Source organism: Leiobunum rupestre, chromosome 2 (genome assembly GCF_980474605.1).
Source record: "Leiobunum rupestre chromosome 2, qqLeiRupe1.1.hap1, whole genome shotgun sequence".
NCBI classification, from domain to species: domain Eukaryota; kingdom Metazoa; phylum Arthropoda; class Arachnida; order Opiliones; family Sclerosomatidae; genus Leiobunum; species Leiobunum rupestre.
In genome coordinates this window covers 72,330,741-72,348,384 of record NC_143385.1, presented here as the reverse complement: position 1 = coordinate 72,348,384, position 17,644 = coordinate 72,330,741, and the positions used below count along the sequence as shown (strand labels likewise).

At 38.1% G+C, this 17,644-nt stretch overlaps 2 protein-coding genes across 2 annotated transcripts; both read left to right on the top strand.

The window, feature by feature from the left end:
• The first annotated feature begins 1,976 nt into the window (after positions 1 to 1,976).
• Positions 1,977 to 6,245, top strand: LOC149958968 (ganglioside GM2 activator-like). Its single transcript, XM_090165107.1, has 4 exons — positions 1,977 to 2,168; positions 2,968 to 3,196; positions 3,885 to 4,050; positions 5,912 to 6,245. The coding sequence occupies exons 1-4, from the start codon at positions 2,015 to 2,017 to the stop codon at positions 5,999 to 6,001; spliced, it is 639 nt and encodes a 212-aa protein (XP_090021233.1). The 5' UTR covers positions 1,977 to 2,014; the 3' UTR covers positions 6,002 to 6,245.
• Positions 6,246 to 9,323: 3,078 nt separating this feature from the next.
• Positions 9,324 to 16,539, top strand: LOC149958967 (uncharacterized). The gene is made up of 4 exons (XM_090165106.1): positions 9,324 to 9,408; positions 10,761 to 10,813; positions 10,888 to 11,197; positions 16,087 to 16,539. The coding sequence occupies exons 2-4, from the start codon at positions 10,811 to 10,813 to the stop codon at positions 16,476 to 16,478; spliced, it is 705 nt and encodes a 234-aa protein (XP_090021232.1). The 5' UTR covers positions 9,324 to 9,408; positions 10,761 to 10,810; the 3' UTR covers positions 16,479 to 16,539.
• The last annotated feature ends 1,105 nt before the right edge of the window (positions 16,540 to 17,644 follow it).

Below are 17,644 nucleotides of genomic sequence, written 5' to 3'. Positions count from 1 at the left end.
ATCACGCAACGTCACCCATGCTTTTTCCTATAGTGAAAAAAACGCGCCTAAAATGGCGGCCATGGCCAAAGCTACGAGGTGATACTTCTCTATTGAAGATATGGTTTCTCAATTTACATTTTTGAAAGCAAAATATGAGCTAGGAGGATTCAAGTAAACCTGGAGTGGTCGTCTCCCGTTTTAGGCGGGGAAGTAAAAAATTCACGGACATAACAAGTATCGCCATCTATCGTAGAACCTTTACACTTTTAATCGGCTTTTCGTCTGCTAGTTTTTCTATTCGCGTATTTATAGTCCCGTGTTTTTAGTAGGAATATACAATGAATTTTAATATTCGAAAACTAGCAGACGAATTTTTTAAAACATGTAGAAAAGGTGGCGCTAAACTCGTATGTCCGCGATTCTGGCTCGCGCTGCGTTGCCGTAGAGAGAGAGGGGAGCTCGTAGTGGGGGAATACACTTTTCTATTCCAGGGTACCGAGTTTTCATATTCCTAGATATGAGGAGGATAACAACAGATTCAGCCACTAAGCCTAGGTCTAACTTATCTAAATCTTCTAACGCTTTGCTTTTTTTTCACTTTCAACGAGTTCAGTTTGAACTCCAGTCGTAAATTACTCTTTTACGTAAAAATTATATTGATTTGCCTGGTTTGTAGGCATTAATTCCAATTGAGCTGGGATTTTTTTCCGATGCATCTAGAACTGAAAATAGGGACTTGGCAGCATGACGTCACGGCGTACCTTTGGCTATGGCCGCCATGCTGGTTATCTTTTTTTTCAAATGCTTTAGAGGCGATCTGATTGGGTGGACGTCTAAGGGTGGGAAGCATTGGGGGTTTGCACCTTAGATTTCAAGCAAACCAAAGGGAAAGGTACAAAATGCCGCTGTTTATGTCTATTTATTTTTGGTAATACCAAGAATATATTTATTTATACTCAGGGAGAATTAATATGTCGAGCGTTTCTTCAATTCCACCCGTTGGGGCCCCCAGTATGCTCCTCCGCTTTAATAAATTCAAATAATACTGCAATCTCATTGGTGCTTAAAAATAACGTTTTTCAACGCCACTAACGCTGCTGCGAGGACGCAAAAAATAAGACCCCCTCCTTTTTTCCTCCCCCCCCCCCCTTAGCGTGACGGGGTTAGGGCCTCAACGTGTCCGTCGATAGTCTCGACATATTCATTCTCCCTGAGTATAAATAAATACATTCTTGGTAATACTAATATACATCAAAGAATATAAAGCCCCAGGAATGGAAGGATTGATATTATTGGCCGCATGTTTTGGTTGCGTTTGAAACTTCCGGCAGAGCAAATCAGAGTAACCGGAAACGGTTAACGCAACCCGGTTTATCTTTAAAAACGAGAGGAGCAAAAAGCTCCACTAGACGGAGCCACACCTTCCATTCCTGGGGCTTTATATTCTTTGTATACATCCAGAATGCTCTATACGTGAGCAGTCCATTACAATTTATATTGAAATAAACGTTCTTCTGTTGTAATCTCTGACTGAATTTCTGACTTTTGATATAGATTTACCATTAAATAATAATTATAAATAATTTTATTTTCATCGAACTGAGCTATTGAGGTTAAGTTCGACACAGAGTCCTGTAGTGTCTAAATAGGCGAAATATTCTACTACTCCAGAAGTAGAAAAAAATTCAGGCTCGATTCTAATAACTATATTTAAATTCACGGTTTGACCCTAATTTTAAAAATAAATATAAATTCTATTATTCCGAACAGATAATGAGGTATCCCCAAGGTTTTATTTGAACACGCGATAGCACTTGACCTATTGACTGTCGAAAACCAAACAAATCAATTATAGACTATCATTAAAACTATCTAAAAAAATAATTATATTGATTTAACGAAAAGCAAAAATATTCATATTCTCAAGTTGATTATTTTTGTATATTAGAAATCTCGTTTCTAAAGAGAAAAGCTTTTCAAAGTTGAAAGTTAGTCGCGAGTTTTAGCTGCCACATTTCTGCCGCGTGTTACTATGATTTCAACTTCGATGTATTTTCGCATTTTAATCTTTGCCATATTAGAGTTTATATGTCTAAACTTAGTAGCGGGTGATGCCGAAATTGAATCTACGAGTTCCAGATCCGAAAGATCTGAACCTGAAAGATATTTTTCTTATAAACCATGCGGTAAGTTCCTTAAAATTTGAAACGTTACGGCATTGTAAATTGATGCGAGAGCCGTAGGCAGTGTAAAGTTTATAATAATTATTTGATTTTCGTACAAGAGAAGTAAGAATTCTCGGGTTTTCTTAAAATAATAACTATGAAGATGGTAAGAACTATCTGCCTTCATGCAAAAATGGTGTTTCCATGCAAAAATGGTAAGAATTACCTGTTTTCATGCAAAAATGGTAAGAATTATCTGTTTTCATGCAAAAATGGTAAGAATTATCTGTTTTCGTGCAAAAATGGTAAGAATTATCGGTTTTCGTGCAAAAATGGTAAGAATTATCTGTTTTCGTGCAAAAATGGTAAGAATTACCTGTTTTCATGCAAAAATGGTAAGAATTATCTGTTTTCATGCAAAAATGGTAAGAATTATCTGTTTTCGTGCAAAAATGGTAAGAATTATCTGTTTTCGTGCAAAAATGGTAAGAATTATCTGTTTTCGTGCAAAAATGGTAAGAATTATCTGTTTTCATGCAAAAATGGTAAGAATTATCTGTTTTCATGCAAAAATGGTAAGAATTACCTGTTTTCATGCAAAAATGGTAAGAATTATCGGTTTTCATGCAAAAATGGTAAATTTAAGCAATGAAAGTGTAAATTTAAGCAATGAAAGGGTCAATTTAAGCAATGAAAGGGTCAATTTAAGCAATGAAAGGGTCAATTTAAGCAATGAAAGGGTCAATTTAAGCAATGAAAGGGTCAATTTAAGCAATGAAAGGGTCAATTTAAGAAATAAAGGGTTAAATTAAAAATTTAGAAGCAGAGGCAAACGATGAAAATGTGACTCCGTTCTTAACGGTCGAAAACGTGGACCTCAAACCGGACCCGGTCAGAATTAACGGGGACGTTCATTTTTGGCTGGACTTCACTTTCGCCCAGAACCTTCCCCTGGACTCGAAATTAGGCGTGACCCTGTACAGACACGTCAATTTGTTCGGGCTGAAAATGAACATGAAAGTGCCTTGCGTTCGAAATGTTGGATCCTGGTCAGTACACGTTAATGCGTTACCGGTAGTCCGCTTACGTGAGCGAGTGACCACTGGTCAGCTTACGTGAGCGAGTGACCACTGGTCAGCTTACGTGAGCGAGTGACCACTGGTCAGCTTACGTGAGCGAGTGACCACTGGTCAGCTTACGTGAGCGAGTGACCACTGGTCAGCTTACGTGAGCGAGTGACCACTGGTCAGCTTACGTGAGCGAGTGACCACTGGTCAGCTTACGTGAGCGAGTGACCACTGGTCAGCTTACGTGAGCGAGTGAGCACTGGTCAGCTTACGTGAGCGAGTGACCACTGGTCAGCTTACGTGAGCGAGTGACCACTGGTCAGCTTACGTGAGCGAGTGACCACTGGTCAGCTTACGTGAGCGAGTGACCACTGGTCAGCTTACGTGAGCGAGTGACCACTGGTCAGCTTACGTGAGCGAGTGACCACTGGTCAGCTTACGTGAGCGAGTGACCACTGGTCAGCTTACGTGAGCGAGTGACCACTGGTCAGCTTACGTGAGCGAGTGACCACTGGTCAGCTTACGTGAGCGAGTGACCACTGGTCAGCTTACGTGAGCGAGTGACCACTGGTCAGCTTACGTGAGCGAGTGACCACTGGTCAGCTTACGTGAGCGAGTGACCACTGGTCAGTTCTGATACGTAACCTTCTAAAACGTTGTTTCGTCGCAGCACCTACGACATATGTTACATCGCCGATTTGATGAAGGAAGAGCTTTGCAAACGACTGCCCAATGGCCTGTCGTGTCAGTGTCCCTTTAAAGACGGTCGTTACATCATTAACAACGGGTACATTAAAGTGCCGCAGCTCAGCGAAACCATCGTCAACTTAGCAATGGTAAGATTAAACTTATTTCACGATAAATTTGGTTGGAAGGTGGGGAGTGATTCTGTTACTAAAGCGTTGACGTCACGTGAGAGGCACCGATGGATTTTCTTGTGTACAATTTTCATTGGTTAGACGCTTTAGCGCCTGCTGCCGTCGGAAGGGGAAAATGCGGAAATTGTAAAGGCTCGTCCAATGAAATTTGTACACAACACTGCGTTAGCGTGTTTAAAGGCTAGCTGCGTTCTCCTTGTGTTTGTTTCTCCTAGGTGGCAGCACCTTCCAAGACTTAAAGCGTAAGGCGATTTGAATACCGTCTATTTGCTTCCCGGAACCACGTGTTTAATAAGTTAATAATCACGTGATTCCGAAAAGCCAATCAACGTGAGAAGCTCCCAATTTGCCTAGATTGTGATGCTTACTCAACTTTTTTATTATTATTACGCTAACGACATCTAGTGCGAGCGAATGCAACCAGACTGACTTGCTTTAAATCGTTAGGGGTAATACATAAGCACTCTTTACGTTATCGTCCTAGTCAGCGCGTAATACGAAACAATTTCATGAAAAATTTACGCGAGAAAATGCACAACTTTTGTTTGTGGGGTGCTGAGTTTGTTGCTCCTAGCTAACAAGGAGACATCCCGAGGTGTTTCTCCCCGATTTTTTTCAAACTCGGGGGTTAAGTAGACCTTCATGTACCTTGAAAGCTTCTATAGGGAAAAGTTTCAATGGGAAAATCACGGCTTGTTAACCCTTACGATTTTATCGATTCTACCCATTTTTATCGATTTTACCCAATTGTTTTGCTAATATTTTGATTTTTTAATTTTTTGAAAATGCTAAACCGTGATTTTGCCATGCTATTTTACATAGAGAAAGTTTAAACTTGAGTTGTGAAAAACAGGGGCGTATTAACCATTAGGCAAAGTAGGCACGTGCCTAGGGCGCCCTTTTTTAGGGGCGCCAAAACTCTGATAAAGCCCCACGGTCCATGTACTTCGCTTGCCTTTACTAAAAATAACGCCGAAAGGGTTTGGGGAAACTAAAATATATTTATTTATTTATTAAAAACCGATACGCCCCTCCTTAGCTGACCAATGCCAAGGGGCGCCAAATTTATCTGTGCCTAAAGGCGCCAAAAGGGTTAATCCGCCCCTGGTGAAAAACATGTTTGGTTACCATGACAAAACGAGTGGCCATTGAAACTTTTCCCTTGAGGAGCTTTCAAGGTACACGAAGGTCTACTTAACCCCCGAGTTTGAACGCCTTTTAGTGTTGTAAGTCGGAAAATATTCCGTATTTTTCCGAAAAAAATAAAAAAAGGTTTAATTCCATGATTAGTCTAATATATTATTTGTAAATAAAGCGGCATTTTCGCCTCATTTTTTCGAATCTAAAAGTGAAACTCAACCTCTAGACAAGTTTAAACTGATTAACAATGTAAAACTATTAATTTTTTGTAGTATGTTTACTGATATTAGACATTTTATATCGATAAAAAGTTAATAACATTAAAAACCTTTAAAAAGTAATTTGTTTCAATTTTTAATTTTTCCGATTTGCGGAATATTTTCCGCAAAACGGAAAATTTTCTGGAAGTTTTTCCGCATTTTATTTTTCTGGAAAATTAACAACACTAACTCTTTAATTATTATATTAATCAAATGTAATATATTCGACCCTAGTTTAACAAGAGCCCATTACACCTTGCTTTTGAGAGATATGGTATATCAGGATCAAATGTAGACTTAAACGTTCTCACTATCTCAATACGTTCCTGGTTGCAATGATATAACTAAGCTTATAATTATTAAATTTATTAAATATTTAAATATTTACAAAGTGTACTTATTGAACTTATTCTTAACAGGGCAATTACAGCGGTCAAGTGAAAATGACCAACGGTGAGAGAACATTGGGTTGCTCGGATTTCACTCTAAGACTGGCCAGACTGACCTAAGCAACGGTTATTTAGGAGCTATCGCGTTTTTATCAGACTGATGGATAACTTTAGGCTTGACCGATCTCTAAAGGTCAAAGAAGATGACCACCAAATTAACCGAATTCTTTCCTCCGTAACCCCCCAAGCGAAATTTCAGATTGAGGTTATTCTTTATTGGTCAAGACAACGTTGTCAGTTACATCTTGACCGATGGTCAAGCCCAAATTTTATCCTTCCAGAAAAAGACTATGTTCGAACCTACGTCGCGTTTTTTTTTAAATTTCATTTGTATATCAAAAAAATATTTTATCTCATTTTGAATAATGATTTGAAAGAAAATTGTAACATATATTAAAGTTTTAAAGTTATCGAAAACTTGAAAATTTAATTTAATTTAAGCAAAAATTAAGTTTTTAAAATTATGAAGTTCCCATTGAACCTTTTAATTAATTAATTAATAATTAATTAAGTAATTCTTAATTAAAAGCCTTATAAGCATCGTTGACACTTAAAATAATTACCGACCTGAATATGAAGTTCACACATACACCGCAAGTGAACTTGGCGCTGCGTGTAGCTTACAGTTAACGATATTAAGAAATCTCCTTCGTTAACTAGTTTTATATTGAGACCAAGGGATATTAAAAATTAAAACGCATTTCTGATACTTATTATAATAATATAAATAGCGTTGGCCGCTCTAACAAGCTAACAAATAGGTATAAAATAACCCAAATTTTAAATCAGCCCAAAGTTTAATATTCATAAATACATATTTCTTAGTCTAAGATGATATTAATAATGGACGGCACACTAAATGTTAACCCGCGTTTCCAAATTACAAAACGTCGCGTGCATCCTCTGGTGGCCGAGATTTTAAATAGATCTACTCTTTGTGTCACGTGACCAGCTATGATATATTAAAGATTTATCACGTAGTTTGGTTTGAGTAGAAACGTTTCAGAATGCCGCCACCGCGGCGCGGCAGTCTCTCTAAGTTAACATTGCTCTTTATTGAGTGTACCGTCCAATATTTGTTGATATAAGCTAAAGGTAATAGGTCTAACGAGGTCTACTTTTGTAGGCCACTTGTTTAACGTTTGGGTGGAAATGTTTCCAATAACGAACACAACGGCGCTACAAGCGTTGCTGGTGTAATATAACGAAGGATGAGCTTTAGATTCGAGTCCCGTAGTTTATTCTTCCCAGGTTTAGCAAGCATATTTCTCTAAGTTTATAGTTCGTGGAAACTAAACTACTCGTACAAAAATCTGGAGAAAGCGCAATATCAGAAATTCATGAATTTCTCGAAATATTCAACCGCATTAAAATTTCAAAATGCACTTAGACGATATAAAAATCTCCAAATAACAAACTTGGGGCAAATATTTGGAATGAAAAATGTAGAAAAAAAAAACTTTTAAGATTTATACCATAAGTATATAATATACTTCTTCTCTGAAAAGTACTTTTCGTCAAATCGCTTAAGATTAATCCGCTTGAAGATGTTAAATTGGCGCTTCAATAAATGCCGCTCTCTTTTTAGGTCCCCCCCCCCCTACGCGCATGCGCGTGCGTCACTGAATAAAATAGTAACGTGATTATGTTAGTTTTATTTGTAAGGCTTAGGTTAACAACGCGCGATAATTTTTTCCTTTCAGAATGTGGATGCGAATTTGAACGAGTCCTTCTGTATTTAAATCTTAAACAGCACGCGCTTCAAAATAGAACGCTTTTACAAGTATGCATTACTACTTCTAGGCAAATCACTGAACAGGTTTTATTTAAGCGTCTATTGCAATGCGTAAGGATATTTTACTGATTAATAGACCATATTCTTTTTCGGTGTAATAGCATAAGTCTATGATTACGTTTCATTAGTACGTCACTTAGTTGAAATAATTACTGATAGATACGTGTGGAAAAAATGACGTCATAGATCAAATGCATATTTAGAGGGGGTGCTAATCGTTATTTGTTTAAATATCAAGGGGAAGCGGTGCTTTTAGGTCAAAATGGGGGTTCGCAGTTTAAACCCCACCGGAAATGGAATCGTAGATACGCCCTTTGGCATAGCTTTCTGCGCGTTCACTATGAAAACAAGTCCACCATGAAATGTGTGGTCGTTTTAGCAATGACTCACAGTTCAAATTTATCATGGTGAAAATATAGAACTTTGACATTTATGTCGCTAGCTGACTTAGGCCTAAGGTGGTGCCAAAGGAAGTAGCCCAACTAATTACTATTATTATAGACTATTTTTTCTAACAAAATGTTTGAAATAACATTTAATTAGCAATATGATCGATACTTCTTCGTAAAAGAATATTATATACTTCTGATATTGATACTGAAAACATTTTCAATTCATAGTTCAATATTTTTACCGCGAACCAACAACTAGTTATGGGCACACTCCACTCATATTAGAGTGAGTCGAAGCGTTTGGAGCCAAAATGAGCAGCCTCTATATTTAGCTATTAAATCTTCATTGAAATTTGAGTCAGAGAAGAGCTGTGCTATCAGTTTAGAATTAGCTAGGCACCATCTTAGGCCTAGCGACTTTTAATGCTTTTAATTCAGGGGGCCGGTTTACAATGCGTAGGAGTGAGTGGCAAGCCCTTCATGCCACGCGAGCCAACAGCTCCCTACACCCACATTTACCGTTAACCTCTACAAGTTTTTATGAAAAGGGGAAACCGAAGAACTCGGGGGAAACCCTTTTAACCAGTTGGGAAAGAACTTGCCAACTTAACGCTGAAGGAGTAGTTCCGAGTTTTCACCCAGTGCCACAAGTTGGTATCGAACTCAGCTCCTCTTGCTGCTCCACCACACCACTTTTGTGAGTCGCTAAGAGATAAAAATTATCTGAAATAATTTTGAGAAAAGCCTGAGAGCCAAATAAAATGAGCGACTTGTGAGCTGAGTATGGATTTTGAAAAAATGCCCATCACCGCAACTAGTTGCGTTTGGCAAAATAAGAACAGATCCCCACGCGTAATTGCTACAGACATCGGTCATATTTGAAGGGAAGTTAATGGACAAGACTCTTAGATCTAAAAGCCGGTAGACCCCTTAGGGAGAAATTGGGGGTCTATGCATATAGCAACGAAAAATAAAATAATAATGAAACAATAGCTAAGAAAGGTAAATATTGGAAGCTTGTGGTCACTGTCAAAACCACTTTAGCCTTCCGTTATTTACATGCAATTTTTGCGATGGCTCGTGGGGGGAATGTTAACCCCGGGGATGTTGGGGCCTCCGCCCCCTAAAATATTTACCAAATTCCGGGGGTTATATAAGGGCACCGTTTGCCAAAAAGAAACCTCAGATTAAGCTTTAAGGTTCTTCCAGAGTGACGCGACTGCTAGAGCGGACTGCCTTTTCAATATGAAATTTAAATAGATTTCCGGCGAGTCAAAATCGTAAGTATGTTTTAGAAATTTATCCTGTAATACTATGGGCTTTTTACAATTGTTGTAGTATCATCCATTCCTTTATTTCTCCTTCGCGTACCCTGCTTTACCCCAAAAATAGTGATAAAATGCTTTTTCCGCCGAACCCTTTTTGCGTTACGTCCCATAGCAGGCTTGGAAATAAGCGGTGGTCACTGGGTCAAAGACCAGTTTATTAATTGCTCGCACCAGTTTTTTTATTCAAAAGCTAGGGGTTCACTGGTCCAGTGTCCAGTTTATTAATTCAAAATTATCTACCGTATTACTAACCAACTGGTCTACGTGACCACTTAAATAATTCCAGAGTTGGGAGTCACTGGCCAAATAGACCAGTTTAGAAATAAACCTTATTTCCAAGCCTGCCCATAGATATATGAAATAGCATAGTTACCTTACGCTAGGAGGATGGAAATTATGTAGAGGAGATGAAGGGGTAGACTAGGTAGGTAGGCCTAGCAACGTTAAACCCTTGAACTTAATACAATATAGACATATAGCAGAAATAGTTGGAACTTAAGAAAATAATTTCGTCTGCTAGTTGATTTTACAATGAAACAAGGGAAATTGTTCAATTTAATTTTCCAAGAACACAAATAATGGTAAACATATATTGTTTTATTCGATAAAATTACAATATTTTGCTACTAAAACCAAACATTCAACTTCTTCCACTCATTAAAATCAGTTTGAGCTACTAATCCAAAGAAAAACCCGTCACTACTTCTTACTTCGAACATCTAGCTGACGAAATTATATCTACACCCGTGACCCATATGTTAATCTAGTAACACTGCCTGCCCTAAGATGGCGCTACAAGCTTAGGTTAAAGTCTTAGCTCGAGCTACGCTACCGTAAGTGTGACGGGGAGCCCGTATTGAAGGAATGCAGTTAGCAGATTAATTAATGGCTTTAAAAGTCGCTTGATGACTTAGGCCTTAGGTGGTGCCTAGGGTATTAGCCTAGCTGATTATTATTATTATTATTATTATTAAGACCCATATTTTCGGGATGCGCTACGTAATAATGCCATCTATCGGTGTTCAAAATTAGTATTTGTAAAAAAGAACGTGGTAGATTAGGCCTAATAATGTTGATAGCCCTAGAGTAACGTGGAATTGAAGTCACGTGTTATTTTTTTGCCTTTGGTGGAAAGATGGCGATATAACGGATCGCATCCAGAAAATACGCGTTGTCTGCTAGCTGTCACTTCCGTATCAGTCCCTCCTAAAATTGTGGATCTACACTATTTCATATATTTATGTTGCTTCCCTTCCCAAACCAGGCTTATCACTAATACAAAATACTAAAATTATTGTGTGTAGTAGGATACACGACGATTAATCGGGAAATTCGTGCTCAACGGCATCCTGCAATGGTGCGTGTTTTATTTTAATGCTCTAGATCTCGTAAGATATCAATTACTTATCTTCCAACATGTATGGTTTCTAGTTAAAAATACAAATGTTCAACATGATATCTGTGAACGTGATACCGTTGTTTATGAGCCTGTTGCTAAATTATCCCGGAGCGACGATCCTGGCGATGGAGACCTCTCAAGTGAACCGACCACCCATGACAGCAGACTCCACTAAAAGCCTTCGCGACTATACGGTCTACGACGAGGACGTAGCGACCAATGCAGCTGGTCAGTCTGTGATTTCGCCGCCGGACGCACCAACCGACAACACTTTGAGTCGTCACGGACCTTTCACGAGGATTTTGAAACTCATTGTTGGAGAAATTTTGAAAAACAAAGAAGGTAAGGGATTTTTCACTGTCGACCTAAACAGGGCTTAAATTTCCCTCTTGCGATAATTTTATTTAAACGAAAAATCCCATTTTTCCCTTTTTTGACTTGGAAATTCCCATTTTAATTCATCGCATCCCATTTTCCCCTTTTTTGATTATGATATTCCCATTTTAATCCCTCGCATCCCATTTTCCCTTTTTTGACTATGAAATTCACATTTTAATCCCTCGCATCCCATTTTCCCTTTTTTGATTATGAAATTCCCATTTTAATCCCTCGCATCCCATTTTCCCTTTTTTACTTGGAAATTCCCATTTTAATCCCTCGCATCCCATTTTCCCTTTTTTACTTGGAAATTCCCATTTTAATCCCTCGCATCCCATTTTCCCTTTTTTGACTTTTATCCCTCGTTATATTTTGGAGCTTTTAATACTAATAAATATAATTATTCGGTTTAATTCTGAAAATAATTTCAAATATAAGGTTTTATTTATTGAAAAATTACTTACATTTGAATAATTTTGCAAATTTTTATCCTCTAAAGTAGCAAATGGAAATTTTTATCATGACTTTCATTACTATCTTTTTTTTGTGATATGTACAAGGTGGTGTCGACCCAGGGCCTTAGACACCACTTTCATTATTATCTAATTACCTATATTAATTATTATTTACATAAAAATGGCAAGATACTTCATGACTAAAATATTTTTAAAATTTAAAAAAACATATTTTAGTCATGAAGTATCTTGTCATTTTTATGTAAATTATTTTTAATATAGTTATAAAGCCATGACTCGAAAAACAATTATAATTGAAGATTATCTAATTAACGTATTAAAGATATTTTTTACATCTGTGACTCATAAAATATCCCTAGACTAAATATACAATTAGAGTAGACTAGAACAACCAATGTTATCAGAACAGTTAAAAAAATCTAGAATTGTTAATTTTCCGAAAAAATAAAATACGGAGAAATTTCCATAATATTTTCCGTAAAATTTTCCGAAAAATAAACAATTGAAACATAAATGACTTTTTAAGTGTTTTTAATGTTTTAGTCTAGAGGTATAGTTTTACTATTAGATTCGAAAAAAGTAGGCGAAAATGGTGCTTTATTTAAAATTGCAAATAATGTGTTAGACAAATCATGGAATTAAAACTTTTTTTTCGGAAATATGCGGAAATTTTTCCGACTTGCAACACTAAAAAAAATCCCTTTCTTCCCATACAAAGAACACCCCCCCCCCCCCGTGAAATGCCCTTTTCCCTAAATTTTACATTATTCCCTTTAAGCCTTTTGGAAGGTTGCAAAATCCCGGAAAAGGGAAAAATTCCCCGTATGTGGAAGCACTGGCCCTAACCTCAAAATTCAAACGTTTCTGTGTGAAAATAAATATGGCTGCTCTTTCTAAACTGGACGTTATCTAGGGAGGGAACATCGGATTGGATGATAATTCAGCATGCGCAGAGACCGTTTTTTGCCTGTTGCAGAAAAATAATTATCTACGGTAAACTAATCTTGGTCACCGATAGATGGCACTATTACGTAGCCCCTCCAGAAAATATTTTCAAAATATTAATTTTGGTCACCGGTACATGGCACTATTACGTAGCGCCTCCATAAAGTATTTTCCAAATACTAATTTTGGTCACCCCGGTAGATGGCACTATTACGTAGTGCCTCCAGAAAGTATTTTCCAAATACTAATTTTGGTCACCGGTAGATGGCACTATTACGTAGCGCATCCAGAAAATATGGGTCTTCTGCGAACTGTCGCTTCCGTGTTCTTCCGCGGGCCCGTATGTAGTGTAAGGTATCTAGGCTAATTCATAAAACTATGGGTGGCTATACAACCTTCTATTTAATAACGAAGCGTCACGAGTTAAATGGAACGCGCAACCGAGCGTGTGTCACGCGCCGTTAATGTTGTGTAGCGCCATCTTCAGCCTAGACGGGGTAAAGTCCATTGTGTTGGGAATATAGTATTTTTAGAGCCAAAATGTTTATTTAATTTTCTTGAAATGTTTTATTAATTTTTTTATTAGAGATTAGGATGTGTGGGACATCATTCAGGCCGCTCAAACAACTGATTAATCAGGGGTGGTATATATGTTACGGCCACGCCAACGGGATGATACTTGGGGATAGGGATGGGACACCCGTGGCGGAAGTATGACAACCACCCGTTGGGGGATTGGTGGTGTTCCTCATTATCTGCCTCCCAGACGCTTGGGATTAGAGTCTTTCTTGAAATCACTTACGAATCAAAACAGTTATCATTAGTTGGTGGTGTCATTTGCCGCAAGCCAGCTGTGAGTATAATTTAAGCTATTGGCGCTATCTACCACTAGCGTGAAACGAGCAGACGAGATATAAAATAATATATTTCCATTGAATGATTCCTTTGAATGATAGATGTCGCCACCGACTAATGATAGATGTGAGCTACGATACATGGTTTCAAGAAAGTTTTCCTCGAGACCCCAGCCACTGCAGATAATAATTAGCCTTTTCAGTTTACATAGAGCCACGTAGTAGCAAATGCGAGAAGCTCGTGAACTGCTGGATTTTCGTCTGCTAAGCAGACGATTTTTCAATAAAGCGTCTGCTTAGCAGACGAAAATCCAGCAGTTTATGAGCTTCTTGCATTTGCCACTACGTGGCTCTATGTAAACTGAAAAGGCTAATTCGGCTAATTTTAGTTCAATGTAGACAAACTTGGCGTCGCATATGGTGTCTAAGGCGTCTAGCCGACACCACAATGTCGTCTTAAAAAAAAACTTGGCGTCGCTGAAGTCGATTTCCGGCGCAGTTTCGCTGAGAAGCTGAAGCGTTAACGTTCAATTTTGACCAAATGGCGCCGTTGTTGTCGGTTAAGTTTTAGACCTTTAATTTTTTAAATTGGTTCTTTAAAAGTTTAAGTAAGGGTAAAATAACCAGTAAGCCGCATATGGCTGAGATTTTTTAATAAAATTAAATAAAATCCATTTCATTTCTAAACTTAAAAAATTAAATGAACTAAGCCTGACCTAGCTTTCTACCACATACTGTCGCCTAAAGCCCGACTAAGCCTCTCGTAGTGCCCGTTGAAAAGAATTCTTGAGGCGCTTCAAAGCGGGTGGCGTCCCTCAGCTAGCCTTCCGATTTAGGCCACGCCTACCGTGTTAAAATGTATGGAACAGTGAGTCCCCTTAGATTCTTGGTCTATGCTACATATGCTTAATACTCCACTCCAATATTCTTAGGTACCTTCAGGCTTGTTAAAGATTCCGCCTACGGTAAATGCAGTCATAGCATAATAAATTTTGTAATTACACTCGATATATCTATTGATTTATTACTGAACCACTATTTAGCAGATGAGATTTTTCTAGAGTTCCAAAACTTAACATAGCTTTGCTTATTAATAGTTTAGCAATTAATCGAGGGATGGCGCCACGTGGCGGCTACCAGGAACTAGTCAGCTTATAAGTACGTTTCTATATAGAATTTCCCGGCATTAACAAGAGACCTTTGTTAACAGTGTTCCGAAGTGGTAAATGTAGGTGTCAAAAAGTGGTAAATACTGACATGGCGAATAATACTTTTACTGGCTAATACTGGCAAATAATAATATATAATAAAAATAAAAAAACATACCTAAGAAACATTTTTACTGTGCAATAGTGGTTTTAGATTATTTCAATTTAGCATACCATTGAAAAATATACTTGTGCTATTTTAGACAAATATACTAGATTAGTTGCCAGATTCTGGGCTAGAAACTCAATTATAGCCCAATCTAGTTATTTCCTTTGGCTATTTTTCAACGATTTTTCCCGAGTTTGAATTCGTCTGCTATATATCTTTAAGGTGTTTTTTAATAGTTCTTTTGTGAAAAACTGAAACATTATCTCACATGTAAGTGATGTTACATATCTGAAAGATATTATTTACATAATTTAAATGCATTTACTGATTAAAAGTCACTTTTTGTCACTTCTTGCCACTTTTTGCCACTGACATGGACTTTATTCTAAAAAAGTGACATTAAGGTAACACTGTTTGTTAACACGGAGCGTATGTAATAATTGAGAACCCAACTATGGAAAATTCATATAATCCTGATGCTTTAAAAAAGTTACCATGGAAACTAAATTTTGGGATGGTAAGGCACGAACGAATCTACAGATTATCGAAGCCAGAAACGCGAGAAGAATTCTGCGTGTTTTAAAAATCCCCTTCACTAATAGCGTTTTCCATTTGACTGCTCTCGAGCACTCTTGATCGCTCTGATCAACATTTGCTCGGATCTGCTCCAATCAAGTTTCGAGCGTTCCATTTCCCGCTCTTGGGTGCTCCGAGATCGCCGAAAACCGATCGGCCGATATCGAGAGATCAACGGATCTAGATCGGAGCAAATTTTCGCGTATTCTTTTTCGATTTTTTGGCAAAATGGCAGACCAAGACGCGAAAATTCAATTTACTAGCAGACGAAAAATAACAAAGCGTGGGAATATGGTAATGGGAAGTTCCATTTGCGGTTTTTCTCTAGTCGATTGGGGCGAGATCTACGACGTCAGAGACAGATTCGGAGTGAATCTCGAGTAATCAAATGGAAAACGCTATAACTTCCGTTCTATAAAGTTGATGACGCGTTTTTCGTCACCGAGTTGGAAATTATGAAAATCATGTTATTTACGACATATCCTGGTAACAAGGCTACATTATGGCATCTAACAGCAACCCACGTAAAACGTTCAGCGTAAAGGTTCGTCCAATGAAATTTGTACACAACACTGCGTTAGCGTGTTTAAAGGCTAGCTGCGTTCTCCTTGTGCTTGTTGCTCCTAGATGGTATATACTTATGAGTGGTTATGATGCATATGATAAAATGATTTCTAATTATTAGGCGACTCCAGTAAGGTACCCATTCCGATAAGCGAATGGAATCGCCAGCAAAAGAAAACCGGAGAAAATTTCATCCGCTTTGGTCGAAAACGCCGTGGCGATCTGAGATGGCTCAACCCTAATGAGCAACAACGCTCCGAGTACTACAACGTCCCTCTCCCCATGTCCGGTCCCAAACTGACCAGGTGGGATCACGGTCAAGACTGTCCCGAGGACGAAGGCCAGCAACCGTGGATCGTGGTGTCCAGCGAACCCTTTAAAGAGGACCGCAAGGAGGACGCTCCTGGTGACGACACGTTCATTCGATTCGGCAAAGGCTCCACAAATACCGGCGACACTGGGTCCTCCGCGATGGCCCAGAAAATCAGGGTTAGATGTAAATTACAACAATGAATTTTAAAAAAATAAGATGGTCGTGTTTACCTTGATAATTAAAAAAATTGGAACGTTTTCAGTATTTGACATTTCTTGTATTACACAAATAATAGTACTTTTCGTTTGTTCTGGAACAAAAGGAGTACATCGTTTACGTTCAATTAAAGCAAGTGGCGGCTCTATCATTGCCACCTGTATTATGATAAAGCCATTGTTATTAAAGATGGCAATGCATATTGCCAATTCTACGAAAAAACGCCTTTACTGGAGAGCGTGGTGCCATCTATTAATGGCGCAGGAAACTAAAATTTGAAATAGCGAAACAACAACGTCGTCAGAGAACCATTTCTAATTATTAATTATAATTAGACAACTTATACTCTACTTACAATTGTTAGTGAACTTAAACATAAATTATATATCCCATATAAAATATATTGTAAACAATTACTATAATATAAGTTATCGTCAAATTTACAAACGAGCCAATCAACGCGAGGGGTACTTTTATGTTGGGTCAAAATGTAGCGTAAGCTTCTTGTTTTGATTTCGACGCTAGCGACATCTGTTGAAAAAAGAGCTACTTCACGTCGATCCGACACTTGCTTTAAAGCAAGTGGCGGTTCTATCATTGCCACCTCTATTATGAAAAGGAACCTGTTATTAGAGATGACCATGAATCTGTCCGATTCTCCGAAAAACACGTCTTTACCGGAGAGCGTGGTGCCATCTATTAATGACAAAGGAAGCTAAAATTCCAAATAGTGAATCAATAACGTCGTCAGAGAACCCTTGTAGAGTATTATAATTAGACAACTTATACCCTATTTAGTAGAATTTAAACTAAATTATATATCCGATGTAAAAATATTGTTTATAATTGCTGTAATTAATGTTATTGACCAATTTACAAAAGATCCAATCAACGCGAGGGGTACCTATAAGTACCGCCTTTTTGATTTCGACGCTAGCGACAACTATTCAAAATAGAGCTACTTCAACTCGAGCCGCCACTTGCTTTAAACTATTCGCTTGTTCTGGCGGAGAGAATGACCTTACACCGTGACTCTAAACAGTCAAGGTATTGGCGCTACACTCTACTCCGATATCCCAGAACAAGCTAACAGTATCTACGCCATAACGTCGTCTAATCCGTCGTGTTATCTCTCACTATCCCAAGCTTA